The 23554-nt window shown below is 37.2% G+C and overlaps 1 protein-coding gene across 3 annotated transcripts in view; it reads left to right on the top strand.

The window, feature by feature from the left end:
• The first annotated feature begins 7753 nt into the window (after positions 1 to 7753).
• The window catches only part of FHIT (fragile histidine triad diadenosine triphosphatase), a 511778-nt gene continuing 495977 nt past the window's right edge, over positions 7754 to 23554 (top strand). For 2 of the 3 annotated variants that reach the window (XM_090148333.1, XM_031606392.2), the window contains exon 1: positions 7754 to 7859. Coding sequence is in view for 1 of the 3 variants with exons in the window: in XM_090148339.1 (XP_090004465.1) it covers positions 7839 to 7859 (21 nt within the window). In the remaining 2 variants the exon portion in view is untranslated. The remainder of the gene's footprint in view (positions 7860 to 23554) is intronic. The other variant, XM_090148339.1, reaches the window with a different exon arrangement.

The raw sequence follows: 23554 nt of genomic DNA, 5'->3' as shown, positions 1-23554 counted from the left end.
ATGCTTAAAGTGATAATTCCTAAACATCCTGAAAAGGAGTTGAGAACGCTGCTTCATTATAGATGCCAAAGAGATAATTTACCAGTTGACTCATATCTATGATTTATACTGGTTAGGAATGGCACAAAACCTGGGTTTCTTCAAGTCTGAATCATAATCCTGACACCAGGTGCACAGGTTCCTCCTGCAGAACTCAGCTTCTGTACTCACACCCTGTACCTGTACTGTTATATTCTACTCCAGAAGCATAATCTTCCCTCCCAGCAGTGATACTGTGATACAGATCACAGAGACAGTCTGGAGAATGGAAAGCAGAGGACTACTGCTCCCACTTTGACATTGCCTTATCTGGTACAAGTAAGGAATTTGGATTGGGAACAGGCTGTACGGACACATCTGTCCTTGCAACCATTCAGAACAATCTTGAGAAACGAGAGCTGATTCCCATTTACCAAAAATTACAGTAATAACATCAGTTCCTCAGAGGTCAGAACATGTAATAAAATAGACTACAAGACAGCGTTTTACTACTGGTTAAAATCCATTACTGCTTTTTTTTTTTCCCTAGGATATTTCCTTTGTTGAGTGTATATGTGCTCACAAAGGTATGTGAATGTAAAGTTTACAAAGCCTACACTCACTTCCAAACACCCTCCTGTCATACAAAAATAAACCACCAGAGGAATCAAAGGAAGAAGAAATTTAAAGTATTGGAATATCCCTTATCTACTAAAATTGGAACATTAAAAAACAAAAACTTGAAACGTCTAAATTATCCAGGCTGTAGAAAGTCTTCAATTTTCTTAGTTTTCTGTGCTCTAATCAAATAAGATTGGAAATGCATTTACGTGGCTGCTGGCACAGCTATTTTCACCTCAAAACCTTTTTCACAAGCACTGAGAATTGTCAAAGGCTGAGTTATACCTTTGTTGATCTTTTATTATATTGTACTCAAGGTAAATTTCTCTCAAGTGACTTGTGGATTTAAAGGACAAGTTCTATACTGAACTAGTAGAACACATTAAAAAAGAAAAAAGAAAAAACCCACAGACTGTGTTAAATCAGTGTTATTTATAAAAAAAAGGTCCTTAAATGTGTCACCGACAAAATGGAGATTTTATAAAAGTGAATCTATACCAATAAGCAGCCCTTCAACATTAACTCATCTGCTAATTTAAAATAATTTTAACAACCCTATCATTAGTTTTGTCACTTCCAGATGCTTATACAAGAAATTCAGAGCACTTTTCTATGTAAAACAGAGCTAGAAGCTGACTTAACATCTGGAACCTTCAAGAGGAAAATATAATTTAAGGCTTATCAATATGAAAGCACTTTTTATAAGAAATCTGAGATTTTATCTGAGTCCATATGAGCCATTCTCCTCACACAAAGCCTGTGTGTGGAGACCAGAGGTAACTTGTAAAAGAACAGAGTTTGTATCAGCGCTTACCTATGTGCCTTCAGTGCTCAGCATCCTGCCACTTTGCTGCCTTTTGTTTCTTCCTTCCTAGTAGAGCACAGAACTTCATGAATAATATACTTTGTACAATTTGAAAACATCATCTAAATTCTTTTGACATGCCATGTCATGCCATGTGCCAAAACAAAAGTAATTTTCCCTTCATCTATCAGCAAGTACTCCACTTTGATATATATGCCCCTTATAGCACCACGACATGAATGGTTTTTCTATTAACATCCACAGCCGTTGTTTAACAACTTTTGAAGTTAACATACATGCTGTCCAGCCTTTACTTCTGTATTTAATTATATGTATTTTAGTTGCAGTGGTTCCTCACAAAATTGCCCAGCAGATTTTGAAGACTAAATGACTTTTCTGTAATGTATGAGATCTTCCTCGCCTTTCTTTTTTGTGATAAAGAGTGAGCTCATTTTGTATTAAAAGGATTTTGCTTAAAGTTGTATTACTTACTAAGGCACTATGTGCATTTTAATTTCTTTTACAAGCCTTGCTGAAAGAACTAAAATAAAACCTGAAACAAACAGAAAAATGTTCTTCTTGTTTTTGAAAAGAGGTAATGAGCTATTACCACATGAATTAGGAAAATAATAAAGTATTTACAAAGCCATTTCTTTTTCCATCTTTCACAGTTATTCTGTTATTAGCAGTCACTGAGGATATTAATCACTTATCTGTGATACCACATTTATGTTATCTTTGGAAAAGCCTCTTTGTGTGCTCAGGCAAGCAGCATTCTGAAGAACCATCATGTCTAAAATATGTACAATTCCTATAGCCGTGACTCAGCTCACTCAGTCTGTCCTTTTCCAGTAGCCTATGTTTGCAACACGGGCTGAGTGATACAGTTATTAAGGTCATTTAAAAATGCAAACAATTAACAGGTATTCCTTTAAACCAGAGCGTCAGTATAAGCCTTTCTTCATTTTTTTAATATGATCTTTGGAATTACAAACCAGTTAGCTTTCTGAGGTGTGCTTTCTTCTCAAAATTGAATGCTGATACAACAGCTCTTTATGAATATTACGTACTTCTATAGTACATAGTTCTGTTGTACTAAATTCATCCACTCCAGATCTTTTGAGGAAGGAATGAAGTGTGAGAAAACTAATCTTTTGTGGTTGTCCTTCATTTATGTCCATGGGGGCAGTTTAAACTCCTGCTATCTGTATTTTCAGGCTAGAGACACATTCCAAAGTGGGAAAACCTTTATTGACCACATGTTCAACATAGTAACTAAGCACAGCACGTCTCAGTTTTCCATATGAAGAAACATGCTTTCAAAGTCTTTATCTTTTAGTGTCTTGCACTTCTTATTATTTTTATGCCTTGGATTTCTCAGATCTGACCTGGCTAAGATACCTGCTTGAAATAATTAAGAACAAAGTGGAAGAAGATGAAGAAAGATGATGAGAACCCAAGTCTGGATGTAGCCCTTACAACAGTTGTGCAGCCCTTACAACAGTTACACAGCACTTAATGTAAACTGAGTATCTTCACTTACTGGAAATACTTGGGTAAAACAATCATACACTAAGGAATGTCATTGTTCTTTAGTTTCAAACCACAAAATCAGCACATTTGAATGAGAACTTTCCAAGTATCAGTAAGCTAGGACTGCTCTTTGTTCATTCAAAGTTCATTCTTAGCCATCTAAAGAATTAGATACTTTATTTAGTCTGTACTGATTAACTTCATTCTTGATGAAGGCAGCTGCTACTGCGTGTGATGACAAACCAGACTCCCTGCTGTGCTGCAAAGTTCTCTGACTAATGGGCTGGCTTCCTGCAAGCCTCAATGGCCACACAGAACGAGAACAAGAACAGATAAAAGAAAGAACCCTTGTGAGTTTGAAAAATATTAACAGTTCTCCAAATTTGTCATTTTTCTTTATCAGTTATCCAAATGATTGCCATTTAGGGCTTATTTTGTATTTTTTGTTGTTGCTATTGTTGTTCAGGTTTGGTTTTACTTTTTGGTTGTTGTTCCTAAAATTTATATACATTATCCTGCTGTGCTGATTTGAAAATTGGCATTTATATTTTAGTTATTGTTTGTATAGTATAATACATACCTATGACCCCACATCAATAAACCAGTTTATTTTTCAAGATATGAGTGTTGTTTCAATTATCCTTTTGAAATGTTATACGTGGCATGCTGTAATTATACCTTGCCCGTATATTTTGTAAAGTTTCCCATTGAACTGAGAAACTGCATTGTGCAGTTTGTTGTATTCACCACATTAAACATGCTGTGAAAGCTTGTCCCTTGTGCTCAAAATGTAAATTGGACATAGCTAATTGCATCTACTGCTGATGATCATGCTCAGCGAGTGCAGATTTCTGGAGGGAAATGTGCCTACGCTTCTCCTCACGCTTAGATATAAGTGTGAGTCCTCCTTCAGATATGCTTTATTATTGGCAAGGTTAGACTTCACTGCCAGCATTTCTTATGAAAAACAAAAACATTTTGTACTCTACTTGTTATAAGCCTGGAATTGGTTTTTTTTTTTTTTTTTTTTTTTTTTTTTTTCTGTATTGGATGTAGAATACTTCTCATTACATTTTGTACAAAACCCACTTGCTGAAATCTTAAGTGATGAAACCCTACCCTTAAAGTAAAAGTGACGCTATTTTCTTACGCTGTTTGTAGACTCCTTCAATCAAGACAAGGTGTAACTTAAAGAGAGGTTGCAGTTCTGTGGTCAGCAGCTGCAGCTGCTGAGGTAGTGAAGAGGAAAGTTCATAAAAGAGTGGGGTGCTCTTACTGAAAAGACAGAATCATTTGTAGAAGCTTCGTGGGTCCAGCCACGGGAAATGCTCAGGGTGTAAACTCAGCAGACATCTGGCGATGACAAGCTACCAGGGAGGAATTAATGACTGGTTTCACAGAAGGGGCTGTTTTGATAAGATGCAGTATCATTCTTACTCTGCCAAAACCATGAATACAGCTCCCATTTTTGACTAAAAGAGAAATGACTAATAGTGAGTTAGATAAAATGGCCAATTGCTCTTAAAGAAGTAGATGTTGACCAGTGGTTTCAAGAAAATAGCTAGTAAGAGTAAACCTGCATCAATAATGAAGAAGGAACCAGGAGGCTTCTGCTGCTCAGGATGTGGCAGAGAATTGGACAGCAGTTGTTGAGCAACTGCATTGTGCACCACTTGTTTTGTACGTTCTTCTATTATTACTATTATTATTATTCCCTTCCTTTTCTATCCTATTAAACTGTCTTTACCTCAGCCCACGAGGTTTAGCTTTTTTCCAGTTCTCTCTCCCATCCTACTGAGGGGGAGGGAACGAAGGGCTGCATGGTACTTGCTGTACTTGCTGCCTGAAGTGCTGCCTGACTGGTTAAACACAAAAATGAAGAATGATTAAACTTCAAGATATCGATTCACTAATTTTAATTACTATCAACATCGTTACTCCTTCAGAACTACAATGTTCCCACTTCTTGCATACACAATAAATGTTAAGGTATAAGACAAAGGACAGCTTGTTTGAAAATGAGTAGTTTGTAGCATCATAGCTTTAGGACTTGCAGTTTAAGATAAAAGTAGTTTCAAAGTGGAAGCAACAGAATTTACTGAAAAATAAACTACAGTCTCTGCGCAGCACAGAGCCAGACAGGCTCTCATGCATCACTCTGCAGGTAGAACAGCTTTTATAAGGACTTGACTTACTGAAGCTGCAAGACTGACAAGATATTAAGGGCTCTTTCTGCTATGGATTAGAGGGAGAAAAAAAGTTTTGTTTCTGCATGAGTATAAAGCAGTCTAAATGAAGAAAGCACTCTGTCCCCTAGAACAAATAAGCAGCAGTGAGCTGAAAGAATATTTTCCTGGGATCTCTACTCATTTTTTAGTCAAGAGATTTCATGCTCAGTTGAATGTTAGAGACAGATTATCTAGAAACACACTTCACTTTTGCTTATGTATTGCATTTGTTTTTTTCTGTTAATAGCAGAATATTAAAGCTATTTTTTGGTAAGCAAAAGCTTCTGCTCCAGCAGAAACCCACCTCTTCATCTGCTTTTTACATATTTTAGCAGTTGCACATATTTATGTAACACATAATCTCTGGTTACAGACAGATTGCAATGGTAGAAATTGAGAATTATGACTAGAGCTCTTTGAAGAGATTAGGACGTGCAGTTTGTTTTCAACACTGTCGAAAAATATTCAGGGCTCTTCCTTCTTTTGTTAGTTTTAAAACTTTCTGACAAACTTAATCTGATTTTCTGACGTGCTGCTTTTCTGAAGGCTAATTTCTATTCAGCATATGCTTCAGTACAGCGTTTGTGTTCACAGTACTGCCTGGGACAACAAAACAGTCTTAAATCTTTATCTTTGCTTGCTTGCAAGTTCTCAAAAGAGAGAATATATTTGACCAGTGCTTTAAAATACTGAGTAGAAAATGAGAGGCAACCTGCATAAAATTATAAATGAGCACGTTTTCATCAGGGCTGAAGAGCAGATCTCACACACTACCTCTTGATTTGAATGGTATTCCACTTGACAATGGCAGTGAAACTGTCTATGAAGAGGTTAAGACTGACAATATTTGCATTTACCAGTGATACAGTCTCCTTAACAATTAATGGCAGTAGAGCATATCACAAAGGGAAATGTGAGATCCTTGCAGGGTGGGATGACCAGAAAAGTCAAATAACTTAAAGGCAGTGAGGTGATTCTGATTAAGCTGTTGAAGTGACTGACTTCACTTTATTTGTTTTCCTTTATGACAAATTGAGTCAATTTGGAGAAATAGAATCTCTGCTATTTGCCTGCTGTATATATTAACTTAGTTCAGTGGGATCAATAAGACACGAGGAAAACTATCAAATCAGTGCAAGGTAATAAAATCAATGCACAACTGTAATGTCATTAACAACACTAGGAACTCTTGTTAGGACTTCTAGAAAGTACACAGTAATCTTCAGAGAGTCAAAATTTACTACAAATAAATTAGAATTTGTGATAACCTCATAATCTGGGGGAAAGAGTTGTATGTCATCCAGGCTCTAAATGCAAAAGATAATCATTAACAATTGTATAAAAGCAATCCAGTACTAGCAAAATACTTGTACCAGATATGGGTATACACAGCATTTGCCTTTGTAAACAAAATGAATACTTACTATGTTTCTCAGAACCAAGTAGATATACGTCAAGAAAAGCTGCCAGCAGTGGATTATCAGTTGCATAATCCTACAAGACAGGTATATGCACTGTAAAAGGGACCTATCTGGGGTAGCTCTGCTGGCAGTTGACACAAGGGAGCTGTCACTGTGCAGTCATGAAGGACTAGCAGAATGTGTAACAGCAGGGGGAATTAAAACTGTCATTTCTGCGTGCAGTGATTTTGGGGATTAGGCAGGGGACTCCTTGCTGTATGGAAGTACAGACACTGAGGCCCCATCCGTGAGAGTGGCATCAAAGGGAATCTTGGCTCTCCTCGTATTAGTAATAAGGGCACTTGGCATCACAGGTATGGGTAGGTGACAACGTTGTCTTCATTGTAAGTAAAATAAGAAGCTATGATGCTTGGAATACTGGCCATTGTTTGTGGCAGTATTCATTAATACTGTATTGGCTCCAGCAAATATATCAAGTTTATCTTCTATTGGTTCTACTCATTTCCTTTGGAATATAAAATAAAGTTCAAGGTTTTGGGCTTGAGGCCAGCATATCTGATTGCCCAAAGCGCTGCCATTTGACAGTAATGTTCAGCAGCTTCATTCATCTACAGTTCATATACATTAAATTATCTGTCTAAGAAAGAGAACTTTCTCAGATACCGGGCTGAGGACCAATTCTACAGACCGAAGCAGCTTTGCTTTACTGTCAGGCCTTGTCTTCACTACAAACACCCGGATCAAGAGAAACAAAGACAGCTGCCGACCAGGTTTCTTCCCTTTAGGAAAAGGTTGGTGGGACAACTCCTTCACAGCAGAGCTGATGGCAGAGCTGGAGGCGCTGCTCCGGAGCGGGCTGCTGCTGCTGGCTGCCTTCTGCGGCTCCGATGCACAACCGAGTAGCACCGATAGCAAATTCAGCTGGGAAATCAGCACTGCCTGCACGGAGCCTCACTATCACCGCAGAGAAAAGAAAACCGCCAGCAGAAAGCAAAACCGACAGCATTTCAACACGACCGAAGCTATCTCCAGCGTGCACCAAAAGCACCGCTTCTATACCCGCAACAGCGGGCACGAGGCTGCCAGCCGCTCAGGCTGACGGACAGCCGCGCGCAGCCGCCCGAACACCTCACGCGGCGGCCGCCGAGCACCGACCCGCCCCTCAGCTGCTGCGAGCCGCCGTCGGCACAGCCCTTTCCGCCGGAGTGACGCATGCGTGCTAGGAGACGGAGAGTAAGTCTCCATTTTGTGTTCATTTCCTTCCGGGTAGCCGCTGGGTTTTCCAGCGGGAGGAAAAGGTGGGGGTGGCTGCTGATGAGAGCTGGGTGGGAAGCGCCGTGCCGTTGTGTGCGCCGTGCCCCAGGGCTGAGCGCTGCCCTGCAGCGTTAACCCGCCCCGCGCTGGCTTTCGGGCTGCCTCCCCGCTCCCTTGTTCCCCACTTTTTCCTCCGAGCTGGATGCTCTGAAAGTTTTTGGATGTGTTTCGCGCTGGTTTCCTGGCTGGGAAATCTCAGATTGCTGGGCTCGGCCCCTCGCGTGGGGCGGTGGGGGTGGGAGAGGTGCGCGCAGCCCCTCGTGCTCCGGAGGACGGCACGTGGCCGAGGCACGGCTCTGCTCTGCAAGTTCGCAATGAATCCCCGGAGAAACGACTGGAATGTAACGGGAGACGGGATGGCAACACAGTTTAGTTGCCTTTTTTTAGGGAAAAAAAAATGAAATAGTGCGAGGTGTTGAGCTCCGAGGTGGTCAGCTGCAAGCTGTGCTTGCTCTGAAGAAAGGAGAAAAAGAACTGCTTTAAGTGATCCTTCTGGGGATGTTCGTAGTTAACTTTAAATGATGATGATGTTAAAAAGAGGCGAATACGAAGTACAGTTCAAAGAGCTGCACACAACGGGTTATCTGTAGGCAGGTTTCCCAATAATTTATTTCTGAATGCTGGATGTCAGTGATTCAAATAAAACATTCTGGAATACGTCCTGAGATCTTGGCTGCTTACTTTTAAATTGAGTCACAGAAATGCCTGGTAGAAAAAGTGCATGAAACACTTAACCTTTTTCCTCAGGGCAGGATGTCTGTTATCTCTAGCACGTAGAAGCTGCCTTGATTTCATAACCTGCCTTCAAATTTCCCCTCAAATGCATTTTTAGTTTTTCTCAGTGTTCTTAGATCTTTGATTGATGGTGGGGAACCATTTCTGCTTTTAAAAGTTGCATTCTGTGTGCTGGAAAGAAACTGTGTGTGCACATTGCTGTGCTGCCTTTGAGCGCTAGGTGCGGTGTGCTCACAAAGCCCAGTTCAGTTCACTTCTCAGTTCTGGCACTTAGTAGGAGACCTTCAGCTGTGTTCCTTTGGTTTGTGTGTTTTTTCCCCCTGCTTTTGAAGATGGGTTGGTAATGTTTGGGCAGTTGTTAGTTTCATTTAATATCAGCTGTATAGCACTTCTTAAGTCAGTTCTTACTAAAACTCTTCAAAACGTGCTCTGTGTATTAATGCTATATTGTTATTATAATCTTGGGGAATCCTAGAAAAGACAGCAACACCTGAAAACTGTAAAGCCTACCTGTTTTGTTTTTATTTCTTACACAAAAGTTTTTTTGCTTGAGTCCATTTTTCAGGCATTCAACTTTGTCATTCTGTTAGCACTGTTAGGTGTGTATCACTAGGTCCTACTGCAGTGAGAAGGGTGTTAAATAAAGCTGTTGTAGTAGTCAAAAATTTAGGTTGATAGCCTTGGAATTTTATGCTTGCAGCTTCTATTGACTTTATTAGTGGCCAAGTTAATGCTTTTACATTTTGGGAAAATTGGAGGATGTAAGAATGATAGTGGAAACAATGGCTTGGGTCAACTCATATAATTTCAGGTTGGGAATAGGATTATCCCCTTGTCTTGCATATTACAACTGCGTGTGTACTTTATAGGATTTGCAGTTTCACAGTTACAACGTATAATCCTGTCATATTCATTTTGTCATCTGTCACACGAATCCTTTTGTGCACTTGCAGTAAATAGAATTACTGAATTTTGTAAATGTCATTCTTTCTTCTCCACTGTGATTACAGATAATTTATTTCCATCACAAATACATAAAATTACACAAGTAGATATAACTGTCTTTCTCAGAAAGTTGAAAATATTGCCAGTTTTCAGCCTTGTCAATGGATTTGTGTATAGAATGTGTGCATATTAATAGCTTCAAACAAATCAGGAATGTTTGTTGCTAAGTGGCCCAAGTATTGATTATTAAGTCGGTGACAAAACTTGTGTTGACTTCTACAGCTCAAGTTGTAGTATTGCAATTTTACTGAAGTATGACCTTCTTATTCCCAATGAATTTGGTGCCAGTCTATAAACAGTGTTTTTATTTTGTGCATTATTGTTCATTCTTTTACATGATCTTTGTGTTTCCCAATATCATCCGTATTTTCATCATCTTTTTTGTTTTAATTATAGCTTAAACATCTTGTTTATCTTAGCATGGATTCTTTGCACTTATATTTAAACTATTCTTAGAGGTTTGCGTGTTTTTATTGCTTTGCTATTCCCATTAGCAGTAGGCGAAGATGCACACCTTGAAGAAGTTTTTAATGAATTATATTTGGTCACACAAAGTAAGTATAAAATGAGGATATAAGGAACTGCTTCACAACCTTCAGCAGTTTTAAGTTTTACTAGTAAAATTGCAACTTGCTTTAGTTGAACTTGATTCCCATGCTTTTGTTGGTTGTCTCTGCAAGTTGGAACTGGTCCTGTTCATGACTCTCCAGTTGATGTGGTTTTACTGCTGAGTAAAAGCAGTTTTCTTGCTGTCTCAGAGGCCAGTATATTAATGACTCAGCACCTGAAAGAGCTTCTGCAGCAGTCCTTCATTAAGGAGGTTGGGGTGGGGTGAATCAGGCATAGATTTAACAGCTATGTATTTTGATCGCATGCCTACGAGGGACAGATTGGACGCTTGCTGCTTAAAAGATGTCTCCTGTTCGTAATTCAGGCACTTATAAGGGAAATCCTGCACCATAAATGGATCCTAAGTGCATATTCAGTAAAATGTAATACTTGAATTGAATTGGACCAGTACTTTAGTATTGGACCTGGAGGGCTGAGGTTACCTTCAGAAAGGGTAGGTAGTTCAGGATGGCAGAAAAGACTGTTTTTGAGTAGATAAAGAAGCTGTTTGTAATCTTGTGGGCAAAAATAGAGAAAATGTTTATTTGCATCTCGCAACTAGAACCTTTTGATGTTAATCAAAATGTGTTTTTCTCCATTAGGTGTTACCTAATACTCCTGTTACAACTCACCAAACTAGTAGTGTAATGCATCTAGCCGAGGAACTCCTTTCATCAGCTTCCTGTCTATCAATATTCCAAAGTACAGATTTTCTGTATTTGCGCTGTAGTGCTGCCTGTTATTGAATCAAAATAAGACTGTGACTTAGGGTATCAATAGTCAAAAGCATTTAAATTCATTCTTCTGAAGATTTTTTTAATTTTTTTTTTTTATCCTTAGCATTTGCACAGATTTGTGAAGGCTTTAATTTTCTAAGGATCTGATGTTGGCCTCGGAAGGTATTAGGAAATCATTGCACACTGACTTATTTGTCCTGTTCACTTTAATGGTATTATGCAAGTACTGAAAATTAGGTACTGTCTTAACTGATTCGCTGGATTAATGTACAAGTCTTATCTGAAAAACAGAGACAATGAATGCATGTTAGAAAGCACTAGGTAACATACAAGGCTCAATTATCATTCAGTTTATATTAAGACTGGAAATTGGTGTTCTGTTAATAAGAACAGTATTGTGATGCCCTGGACTGATGGTGTGTGAAGTATTTGATAGTCTTTTTGGATGTGGCAATCAGTTTTAAATGACATTCATGCCTTATTGTTGTTCTTAATGGTCACTAAAATGAAGTGGTGCTGGATTTTCTGTGGTTTCTTTTTGTCATTATTTTGTTCTTTTTGATGCTGTACCTGATTTGTACTGCCTTCTTGATATTCCACTTTCAAAAACATTCATTAATTTCATATGCTTTACCCATGATCTTTGGCATCTCAATGAATCAAAACCGGTAGCTTCATTACACGCTTATTTAATATACAGCAGCAGAGTAACCAAGCTGACAAGTCTTTAGATTCTTTTGTGAAAGGATTTTGAAATTACACTTGCAGAGAAATGCATGCCTCCTTTTTATCGTGCGAGGACATCTAATGATTTTAGGCTTCCAGTCTCTTTAAGTGTATGTATTGTTATTAAATATTTAAGAATGATACAGTTGTGATGCATACTATTTCAGCATAGCAGAATTTTACTCATTATGGAGGAGTTTTCAGGACAAATTTCACTTTAAAACATCCAGTTTTGGAAGGAGATAGGAGGAGAGGACATAAAGGAGCTTGTCCAAATCTAAGGTTTAAAAATCTCTTCCATCGCTTTTGTTTAGGGAGATGCTTTGCTGAGGAAAATATGTATTCATATTTGAGACACTGTGTGTGTATTTATGGGGAAGTCAAAATACAAACACGCACATCTTAAATCAGGTGTTAATAGCCTCCACAGCATTCGGTAGAAAACTTTATGACCTTAGACTTCAGTCTATGCCAGCTTTCATTGAAGAGATACTTAATTTATCCTGTAGCTGCAGTGATATTACTTCATGAAATTACTGCTTTTTTGGACTGTTGCTGTATGTAAATTGACTACTATTTTTGGTTCAGTTACCATTACACATTTGTATGAAAGTAGCCATTTGTTTATTGAGTAAGAACTATTATACAATAAACTAATAAATATTCTAAAGCTATTAATTATAATGGATGTTGACTGCATTATCTATTAACTATTGAGATTTTTCATATAATAAATAATTATAGATATTTGGTATTTGCTGTGTACTGAATTTGGAAAGGAGCTATTCTTGGCAGTTGGACTGTAATCCTTTGTTCATTGTACGTAGGTCATTCTGAAAGTAATGCCTCCTATTTATTTTCCCGGAAACGGCAACAGATACAAAAAGCACAATAACAGTGATAGAGCAAATTCTCAGCTGCAAATGACTGTTCTTCAGTATAGTCACTACCATTAGCTATATGCATTCGGCAGTGATGAACAAGAACCTGCATGCTTGTGGGTGGAAGGGTTCAACCCCTACAGCCGCCACACCGACATCTGTCTCCAATGTCCTGGGCCTACGTAATAAAATAGGAGGCATTACTTCTGGAGCAGTCTACAGTTACTATCTGTAGCTGTAACAAAATGAGAGTTAGTCTTTTCATCTGTTATATAAATATGTTGGATTTAAATAGGAAACATTTAACTGTGTTTGGATGTTCATGAGGCAGAGTGCAAGTAATCTTCCTGTGTTTTCTGAAGTCAGAGTACAGATTGCTGTACTTCAGCATTAGGCTAAGTAGGACATTTTAGTATGGGTATTTTTAAAGGAATAGACAAATAAATGAAAGGAGCTTTCTCAGGAAAACAAATATTTTTAGAGTACTTGTATGCCTGAAGACATAGACAGGTGTTTTAAATTTGCCAAGAAAATACCACAGTGCAATGAGGTTTGTTTCTATGAATTCGGAGGTGTATTTTCTTAGCGTAATGCTCACTGTTGAGTGGAATGCATTTAAGCATTCTTTGCCAGTACATTGAAATATAGATGTGAAGATAGTATTAGAAAAAAATAAAAGCATAAAAGCACCCTCTTTAGTGCCTGCGTAGGCGTTTACAAGGACTGGAGTGACAAGTGGAAGTTGCTTGAGTTGGGTGAATCTCCTTGCAGCTCAGAAAGTTGTTCTTGGAAACGTGGGACGCTGAGAGTTCCTCTTACCCTCTGAACTAGGTGTGCACTGCAGTAGAGCAGAGAAAGTGCTGCTTTGCTCAGGCATTGTTCCAGCCGAAGTGATGGGGCCTTCTAGCTTAACTGTACCTGTGTGTGCTTCCCTTAGTTCAGCTTGTTTACTTAAATGAGTATGACTGTGATCCCAAGTGGACTACATATAAATTCAGTGTCTCACTGAGTTTCTTTACTGAGAGGTGGCAGCTTCATACAACAGTTGAAATACTTGTGGTCTGTTGTAGAGAGAAGCTGAAATACGGCCATTTCTCTGTAGGCACTTCTTGCAGACTTCTCACCATATGAGTACTGCATCAAAACTGGATTTATTCAACACTAGCATCAGACTGGGTTGTGGTCATGTAAAGGATCAGCAGTTTTCTTGCTTTACAATATATGGAAGTATTTGCTCTATGCTTTCTGCTCTGTGGAACAGTATAAAACTTCCCTGTTCTTTGCAGTTCTGAACCCATTAATGTTTTTAATTCTGAAAGGTTCAAAGTAATGTATTTTTAAAGTGTTGGAGAAGAGGAACCATTAATGTTCCAATATTTTTTTTAAACGTGTTTTCCAGAAAATTCATGATTTTCTATGACCCCAGACTACAGTTGTTTGTCCATATACAAGAAGAGTGCATGTTGACCTCAAAAAATGGTCTACACACAGGGATTATAAAGCAGCCAACAGCTAAGTTTGATTCTGCTTCATTCTTGCCTTACAAATGACCAAAGGCAGATTTTTGCAAGTACTGGAACTCAGAATAAAAATATTTTGTTAATGTTCGTTACTGATTGGCTATACAATTTCTGTATTGTAAGCTTAACTCGTTCGGTGGATTATGGACAGATCTGTGGCCTGTGAGTGAATAAACAGTTTTTCTTGGATATGCTTTCTGAATTGCCCCGTCTAAAAACCTATTAAAATACACACAACTATAGATATTCAGTCTTCCTAGAAGAAGCTTCTTATTTGAAACTGCTAGGAAACTTAAGAGAATTTATTGTGACACTAAATTGGAATGAACCTATATAGTGTGTATACAGTCAAATGTATTTCTCTTAATTTTTTTCATTAAGGTAGGTGTTACTGTTAATGTTGCTTTCTCATAAAATCAATACCTAATTGTTTTTTTTTATTTTTTCTAAGGATGTTACAAATCAGGCAGAGGTTGGGGCTTCAGTCAATTTCACCATAGGTGTTGTAAAAACCAAAACCAACAGAAAAACAGGCCTGGAAAGAGAGCGTTCCATCTCTTTGCATCTTTTTACAGAAACTTCTTTCCTTTAATGATGTGAATGATTGAAGTAACCTTTTTTTCCTCAAACTCTGATGAGCATTTTATAAATTGGAGCTTTCCTAGAGTGGAAACTGTAATAATTAGTGATACCTGCGAGTTTGTGTTACAGGGCTTCCTTCTATCCAAACAGAACAAAACTGAGGTTTATTTTAATGAGAAATGAGATTTCAATTCATGTTAATCAGTTGCAATGCAGCAACAGCCCTAAGTTATTTCAATATCTGTATAGAATTTTTTCAGCTTATTCTAATTTAAATTAAGCTGTCTAGAAATCGGCCCTTACTCAAGTTTTAGTTTCTTTAACTTGTGCATTTCAAGGTGCTAGGTCCTGTATGCCTCTGCAAGGTCAGAATGCTTTATGCTGTCAGACTGGGTAAGTGTCTGTACACAGTGATCAACTCCCTGCTCAACCTTTGTGATAAGCTAAATAAATTAAACTCCTTATTAGGAACAGATGAGGATATCAGATAACTGTGGCAAAAGACAAGGTGTAGGATAAAATCCACTGTGAACAAAGGAGATAAAAGAACACTGAAACAGTTGGCAGAAGAGGAATATGATTGTAGCCATAGTCAGAATAGACTTGGTTGGCATTCAGCGAAATCAAATAATGAATCAGCAATAGAGAGAAATGGCAGAATCCATTTCTGGAGCACTGCTTTATGCATGATCCTGCCTTAATGCCTCTCAGTTCTCAGTAACACCTGTTTCAGATGTTTATGAACTCTGTTCTGCTGCTTACCCTCTCAGAGGCTGTGTCAAATGTTAGAGTGTTCACTTTCAAAAATCTGGGCGTGGATGAAGTGACCCAACACAGCTGTTGAGGTTGCTGCTGGTCGATAGGGAAGCATCTGCTATATCCAGTTACAAATTCATGCGGTTAGAAGGGCTTTCTGGTACTTTCTTTGTGATTTTTTCTAAGATGTAAGTGCTTTGTTAAACTGTATAATTTCTTGTAAATGCAAGGAAGTTAAGCTTTAAAGCCAAGTAGAACATAATCAGAACTAGTGCTGTTGAAATGCATTATTTGAAATGAACAAAAACCTCTATCCTTGTGCAAATGCAGTTTAGTTTTGGGTAACTACTAAGTTAATGAGGTTTTCTATTTTATTCACTTTTATTCTTTTCTCAAAAGTAACAAAGTCAAACCTCAGTTGTTCAAAACTGCCTTTGTTGGTTGTATTAGACTTTATTGCTTTGGTTGCCAGCTTGAATGGAACCTTGTTGTCACCATCAGTGCAGAATGTCTCTGCTGATGGAGCATATGTGTTCTGAGTCTAAACAGATTTTTAGCTCTCCATATGAATGCTCCATTCTGAAGTCTCATAACTAACTTGAGGTAGGCCAGTTTAAGATTTGGAAGAAGTGTAATGCTTCTTTGTTTAATTTTCCAAGTGCTGATAAGTCAGTTGTTTGCAACTCTTGTAACGTTTGTCTGTCCGCAAAGGGAAGTATTGTCAGCTAGCTTCTCCTGAAGCTGATTTGTGTTTGGTTCTGAGAATGTGTGTAAGTAGAAGTTTTTCTTACTTGTCAGCACTACTCACTAGATTATTATTATCACTGTGGATCTTGATTTTGCTCCTCAGATCTAAAGCTAATCAGCCAGAGATGTTTGAACAGCCTCCTGTATACTAAATGGCCTGGGGGGGACTATTGGCCACTCCTATAAAAACCAATATTTTTATATAGTTGTGTAACTTACATTTTTTTCTTTTACCTGTGAATTATTGTCAGTTTTCAGACCTTCAATTTATCTGACAGAAAGTTGTTTAATTGCCAGAAAGGACTTTTCTCTCTAGAGTTGAATTGAGCGCTGCTGGCTGGATACTCAGGGAAATGCAGAGGAATCTTCCCTGATGCTGAGATTCTTGAGATTGTTGTCTATCTCCAGAAAAAAAAAAAAAAAAGATATCACGATTTTGGTTATATGTTGTCTTCTTTACCTTAACTAGTTATTTTTTCTTATCTGCATTGTTAACCAAAAAACTGAGACTACCATTGTGCAAATCTGATTAAAATTATCTGTGCTGTTTCAAAGGTCAGGTGCATTCAGTGAATTTGCTTTCAAATTACTTTGTTTATTCTGTGTACGTATGCATCTCGAGCTTTAGAAAGGTCAGGAGAAGAGATTCTTTTTGGAATTTAAAGAAGGTAGTTTTTTACTGCTGCTAACCCTTGTTAGCTTCATTTGAACTAAAGAAAATTGTTTTCCTTTGTTTCTTTTTTTTTTGCAATCAGTTTTATTTTTGTAGCGAAGCTCACTTTTTACCAAGATCCATTTTAAAATAAAATCACAGTGCATTAATGTAATTATGTTTTGTTTAAAATTAGATAATGCTTGCACAAGTTTAGCTCGTTTTGTTTTGGTTTCTTGACTTACTTCATTCATATGGCAGACTGACTTTCCTCTCTGGTGTAACGCACTTACAGAATATACATAATTTAACTGCCTTTTGCCACCAATACAAAAAAAAAAACCAAAACAGAGTGATGGTGCAATCCCTTGGAATTTGTAAGACTTGCTTATTAATGGTCATGTTGAACAATTAACCACGGAAGGTTTCATACATGAGTCAGTGGTGCATAACTAATTGCAGTTTTCAGTCAAGAAGCAATAAGAATCAGTAAGGAAGTGGCTCTGTTAAGTGTATATTTCTAGACATTTAGAGGAAGAGCCTGCATCTGTAAGGTGTCTAAACTTTGTCCTCTGTGCCCAATTTTGATAAACTTGAGTCCTAGTCCAGCTGAGTGTTATGGCAATGCAGAGAAACAAGGGTAATGGAAAGCAGGAAAAAGTAGAGTGAGAAAATATTTTTCTTTGGAAGGAGACTAATCATTCTTAGCCTTTATGAGGATGATATATAAGACCTGATGTTGCACTTAATCAGAATTAGAAATGGGTGATTATCCACAGCATGTGGTTTATGTAAATACCTTGAATAATTCTTAGAGTCTAAAAAAACTGAATACTTATTTCCTTTTCCCAAGTTCCACTGTAATGTAGAACTCAATTCATATTAACATCCATAGCTTTATACATAATCCAACTCTGATACTAGTGAGAAATTGTCCAATTTTCTGATGTATAATAACACTCTGAATATTTGTTCTTGTTTGTAGGCTTCAGTTCTCTTGGGTTCTGAGTGTCCTGTGAGATACACCAGAAGTCCTGTAGTTGAGGATGCTCAGCTCTCTTGAATTTTTCTTTGTTATTATTTCCAACTGAGACAAGAGCAACTGCTTCTCCATGTGTGAAAACCTGGTGTACGTGTGTGTACTCGAATGTTCTGATCTCTGAATTCTGTAGCAGACAAGGTATAATCGTGCACTTCACTGCTGGTGTGTATTTATGGTACTGTCATTCAGAAGTTTCTAATGGATATTTTTGTGTGATTTCTAGATAGAATGCAGTAATAGGTGGCTTCAAATTGGTGTGGCTTTATCTCAGGATTTTTATGAATAATAATAAGAGAAATTCTAAAATGTTGCATTTGTTCTTAAAGATTTAATTTGAAAATAGCAATGAACCTAGAAGGTAAGAACAGTAAGACTCACAGCAATTGACTGCTCTTAATAGAGGATAAATCCATGTGCTGGTGAAGCAAATGTGAACGTGTGGGTGGCACTGCTTGGTTAGCACTGCTGCTTATGCGAGGTCATTTCTGTCCTTCAGCCAAAATGATATTTCAGAAAAAGGTCGTTTCAGTTTCTCAGAGAAATAAGAGTTACTGGAGCTGACTTCTTCATGAACGCTTACTTCTGAAGAAGCATTGTTTCTTTGAATGTTATTGCATATCTTCATTATCTTTGCATACATACTGAGTGTAATAGCACAGGACTGCTTTGCCAAAGTTACTTCTAGCGTAGATCAGCATTTGTTTTGGGTGTTTGTAACTTGCAGTGCATGTACGACAGGTATATCGCACAGGACACTCCTTCTTTCAACTTCTGGTTTGTATATAGTGCTATCAGGTGAAACAAAACAGGAAAACAATTTTATTTTTTTTATTGCAAAGAGTAATTATCAGTTTGTGTGTGATATTCTTAATGTGCCTGCGATGCTCCTGTGAGTGGCGAGTGTTGTGTTCTGGCAACAATGCTGTGCTGATTTTGGGCCTGATTACAAGCAAATTCTTTAAGCTGAAAAGTTGATGTTGTGTTTTTCTTCTTAGCTTCAGAGACGTTCCATCATTAACATAAATAATATATGTAAAACATGGAAGTAAATTATACTCTGAGTATGAGCATTATTCATTCTGTCCACATATATAATGTGTTTCTGCTGTTTTATCCATTTAGGATTCTGTGCTTATAATTGACATAAATAGTTATGCATTTATTGAGCTCTGCTTTGTTTTGAAATATGTAAACTATAGTTTCAGGAAGCTCGAAGAAAACACTGGAGAATACAAAGAATCAAGTATTGTCAGTATTGATGAAAAACATAAATCAGAAAAAAACCTGTCTGATAGCATTGTTTAAATAGCTTCTCATAAATGCGTAAGATTCTCGTTAGTCCAACATCAGAAGACTAATGAATATTAATGAATGAGATCAAAGACATATTTAAAAATCAAAGCAAGTAAACAAGAATTATTTTTTAAAATTATGTAAGTTTAGAACTACACAGAAATATGCATCTTTCTGAGTAGCTCCATGAGAAGTTTTCCTTGGAAATATTTTTCCTGAAATACGTTTCTGCAGAACTAGATGGGTATTTTTGGAACGTAAGCAAAACAGATATATTTCAGATGTTGCTGTATGTATTTTATATAAGAAATGTTTCAATATAGTGTATTCAATACAACTATAACTTCAGCTATGGCCTTTAGCAGGCTGGGAATTGGAGCTTAAGCAGAGTCCATCATTTGAGCTTGACTTAGACTGCCTTTTGTGTCAGTACAAATTAGTGAAATACCAAGAAGGAAATTACTTTTGATGCCTCAGACTTCTGCTGTTCCCTTTCATATGTTCTGGTGTTTCTGGACAACAGTTACAGTATTATGTATATATTTCAGCTGAAGTCATTCTGTTGAAGAGCTTGTATGTGACTCAACAAAAATTCTGAAGATTGATGTGAGAGTAATGTCAAGAATCATCTTCACTTTAACATTTGCTTTTATAAACATACCCCTATGGCATGAACTCTATACTGCAGTTATTTAAAGTTTGAAATGTGCACACAACTGGTGTTACATGGAGTAAATATTGCATTGTTGCAACACAGTACAAATTGAACTTCAGAGGTGCATGGAAATAATTTGAATGGACTGTTAAGTAGTACTTGTCAGTCCTCTTTAAATACATATATTTGAGTAGCACATTTTCCATTCCACTGGAGTGGAAAAAAATAACAAAGTAATTCATTTCTGGTTTGGACTAAATAATAGGTGTAGGCATGAGTTGGGATACCTCCTGTTTTTACTTTTCTATTCCTTTTTTTTTTTTTAAAAAAAATTTTGTCTGTTTGATCTTCAAAATTCTGTAAGGATTTTAATCCATTTAATCTGTGAAGTCATAATGTAAATATTTTTTCAAAGACACAGATCTCCTGGTGCAACACAGCGCAGTGTCCTGGTCATAAAGTGCTCCATCCCTATGGGCAGTAGTGAACATTATTTGGCAGTTTGTGATTCCTACAAGCTTTAATGGCGATGTAGGGTTCACGAGAGGCTTCTTGAAATACTGTCGAAGTAAGGGTTTCATTTTGAACCTAGATATAAAGCTAATGGTATCTAACACCTTTTAGTGTCACTGAATCAAATTTCTCAAGTAGAAAGAGTATTTGACATTCTGTTTTAAAGTGACCGTATGTTTGACCCAGTTCTGCGATCGCGGTGTCATCACAATTGTATCTCACTGCTGTAGGCTCTTGGAGGCTGACAAGCGGAACAAGTTGCTTTAGCTCACATAGCTCATCTGTCACATTGAGCAGCCTTCAGATTTCTATTAGCTGAATGAAATGGGGAGAAAGTACTCCCCCTGCTCCCTGCTTATCTGTGTACTGGGCAGCATGCTCACACTCTGGTAACAGAGTGAAAGAAGATGCTGGAGAAATAGGAGTTAAATGTAGTACTGGAGATGCAAATGTAAGCCACATCTAATAATTAAAAGGCGTGTGATTTTAAAAAACAGAATTAATCTCCAGGTACAGATAGAAGGATTTGGATTACATGGAAAGTTAATTTCCAAGGAGGGTTTGTGATTACCTTATCTGAAAGGAAAAATGAAATTCTTTTAGTTGTCCTCAGCATTGTACATTAGAGATACAATTTTATGGTTCAGCAGGGCAGTGACAGTCATCTGCGTCTTCATGGTGAGCACTTCCTTAGCATTTGAAATGGGTGAACTGTGGAGATGTTATTATATTTTCCCAAAATAGCATAGCTGAGAATTTTGTATGCTGTAGGGCAAATAATCTTTGTGTAATCTCAAGGTAAAGCTCTTTGAAGTTCTCTGGGAGTGATGTTATGGCATTGATTTTGTGCAGGTTGCTCTTTGAAGTTTATATGTGAGCGGCCTGACTGCTGTACTCTTGCACTGACCAATTAGCATCCTTCATTTTGAGAGTGTTGGCAAATGAAGCACTAAGCATGATGGTTAGTAAATGTTGATGAAACTTTTTCCCATATGAAACAGGATATTTCTTTTCTAGCCCTTCACATTTATGATGGGTTTTTTAAAATGCTTTTTTCCAGAGGAGCTGTCAAATGGTCTTGTTCAGTTTGAGAGACAGTAATCAGTAGTAACGCTCCATTTAGGGTAATTAAATTGAACACTATAGGAAAGTACATAATGCTTCAATTTGTGTTCACTTGAATTTGGCTATTCAACTTTGATGGGAATTCCATTGAACTAAATATTTCATTTTACAGTAATACAGCATTTAACTCTTATCTGAGTAAAATTTGGAAAGTGAGTGTTTCATCGATCCTTGTATTTATCTATAGAAACCACTTAGGACTTTTCTGATCATGATTTTTCATTCTGAATTAGATTTCTTTTTTTTTTTTAGTCTTTAAAATACTGAATGCTGCTTTTTGATTGAACTTTTTCCTCTAGGAACACTGAAGATAAATATATATAACTTTGAACATTGATAATAAATTTGTATCCTTAAAATCTGTTTGGTAGCTCACAAATATATTTTAAAATAATTGATGATGTTAAGTATTTGGGGAAAATATGGGTTGAATTTTAAAATACAATAAGCTGTGGTATAGTAGACATAAAATACTCTTTTTTTTAGTCATTTCAAGTCCTACAATAATGAGATGATTCATGATGTTATGATATTTTTTTAAACAAAACTTTCTGCTTTGGCCTACTTTTCTCCTACATTAAGATGTCATTCCTCTAAATACATTCAAAAATATGTAGCTCATCAGTACAGCTAATATTGGTAACTGTAACGACAAAATGTGCACATTCAAAGGTATGCTTGCAAGACTGTGACTTACAGAGAAGACATATCCTTGGGTTATTTTACATTTCTTTTTTTTTAGATACTGCTGTGAATTGCGTTTTCAAATTTACATCAACTTGCATCTAATTAGATGTGTGTTTGCCTGATATTTAAGAATAACTCAAACTAATTTAAGTGCAAAACTGACTGCAAGTATAATTTTAATATGGAAAACTAATCGTGCTATGCTGGTATGGATTTTCTGTTTTACTCTTGGAGCTTTTTTTTTTTTTTTTGAGTCAGTAGTCTCAGCAAACTAGCTCTGTATGAAATGCTGAGGCTGCTGGGTGTAGTATTTGGAGATGCACAGCATTAAGGTGAAGTACTTTTGAAATTGTTTTATGACTTTTTTATTTAAAAGAGTGTGCTGATTATGTGTTTATCTGTTGCTGCCATAAACACACAGCACCTTCCTTACCCGTGACTGTGCTGTGTGACTTAAAACGTCCCTATGTGGATACAAAATATACTTGCTTCGTTGATGGTGGACACCAGTGGTTGTTTAGAAAACAGACAATTACTGGATCTGATGATGATTTGAGAAATCAGTGTAGAAACATGGTGTTAAAAGGCAGATGGCCACATTCTGACTTCAGGAAGGAACAACCACAACTGGGCTCTTTTTTTTCTAAGAAGAATAATTTTGGCAGGCCTCAAGTAAAATCATCTCTGTGTGGCAGATAACAGAAATACACTCTGATGTTTAAGAATGTAGTACCCTGCACTGGGGGAGAAGCCTGTTATTAATACTGAGTTTATTCAAAGCGATGCTGTACAAAATTACTCAAAAGGAATACACTACTGATACTTTCATGGAGGAATCATCATAAACCAATAAAAGGGCTATGGAAGGTATGACCTGTGAATTAGAAAAATGTAAACACATGGGCTTCACAACTTCAGAGGAGTAGAAGGGTCATCCTGTGGTAGTGGCTACATGGTGAATTGCACAAGATATGAAACAGTGAGGACTGCATTTGTCATATCTAAGGGGAAAGTCAAAGTGTGTATCTGTCCAGAACCTTATCACTGATAAAATGATTACAGTATGCCTTTGGGAGATGCCAGTCAATATGACTATCATGGAGTAGAAAGACTGATGCCATTCCAGCTGATGAGCTCTATGAGTAGCTTGGAGAGCTGTGAAAACACACACACACAAAATCTTCTTTATACTCAGAAAATGTGTGGAAAATGTGAAAATAAGACTAATAAAAATGAGATGGGATACCATGTCCTAGTTTTGAAAAATGAGATAAAGGCATTCAGCTGAATTACATTCACCTGGACTTTATAGATGGCAGCCACACAGTTGAGAGCATTGACAAAGCACC

This window comes from Phasianus colchicus, chromosome 11 (assembly GCF_987193195.1).
Source record: "Phasianus colchicus chromosome 11, bPhaCol1.hap1.1, whole genome shotgun sequence".
NCBI classification, from domain to species: domain Eukaryota; kingdom Metazoa; phylum Chordata; class Aves; order Galliformes; family Phasianidae; genus Phasianus; species Phasianus colchicus.
The sequence above is the reverse complement of the archived record's forward strand: the minus strand, read 5'-3'. Positions and strand labels throughout refer to the sequence as shown.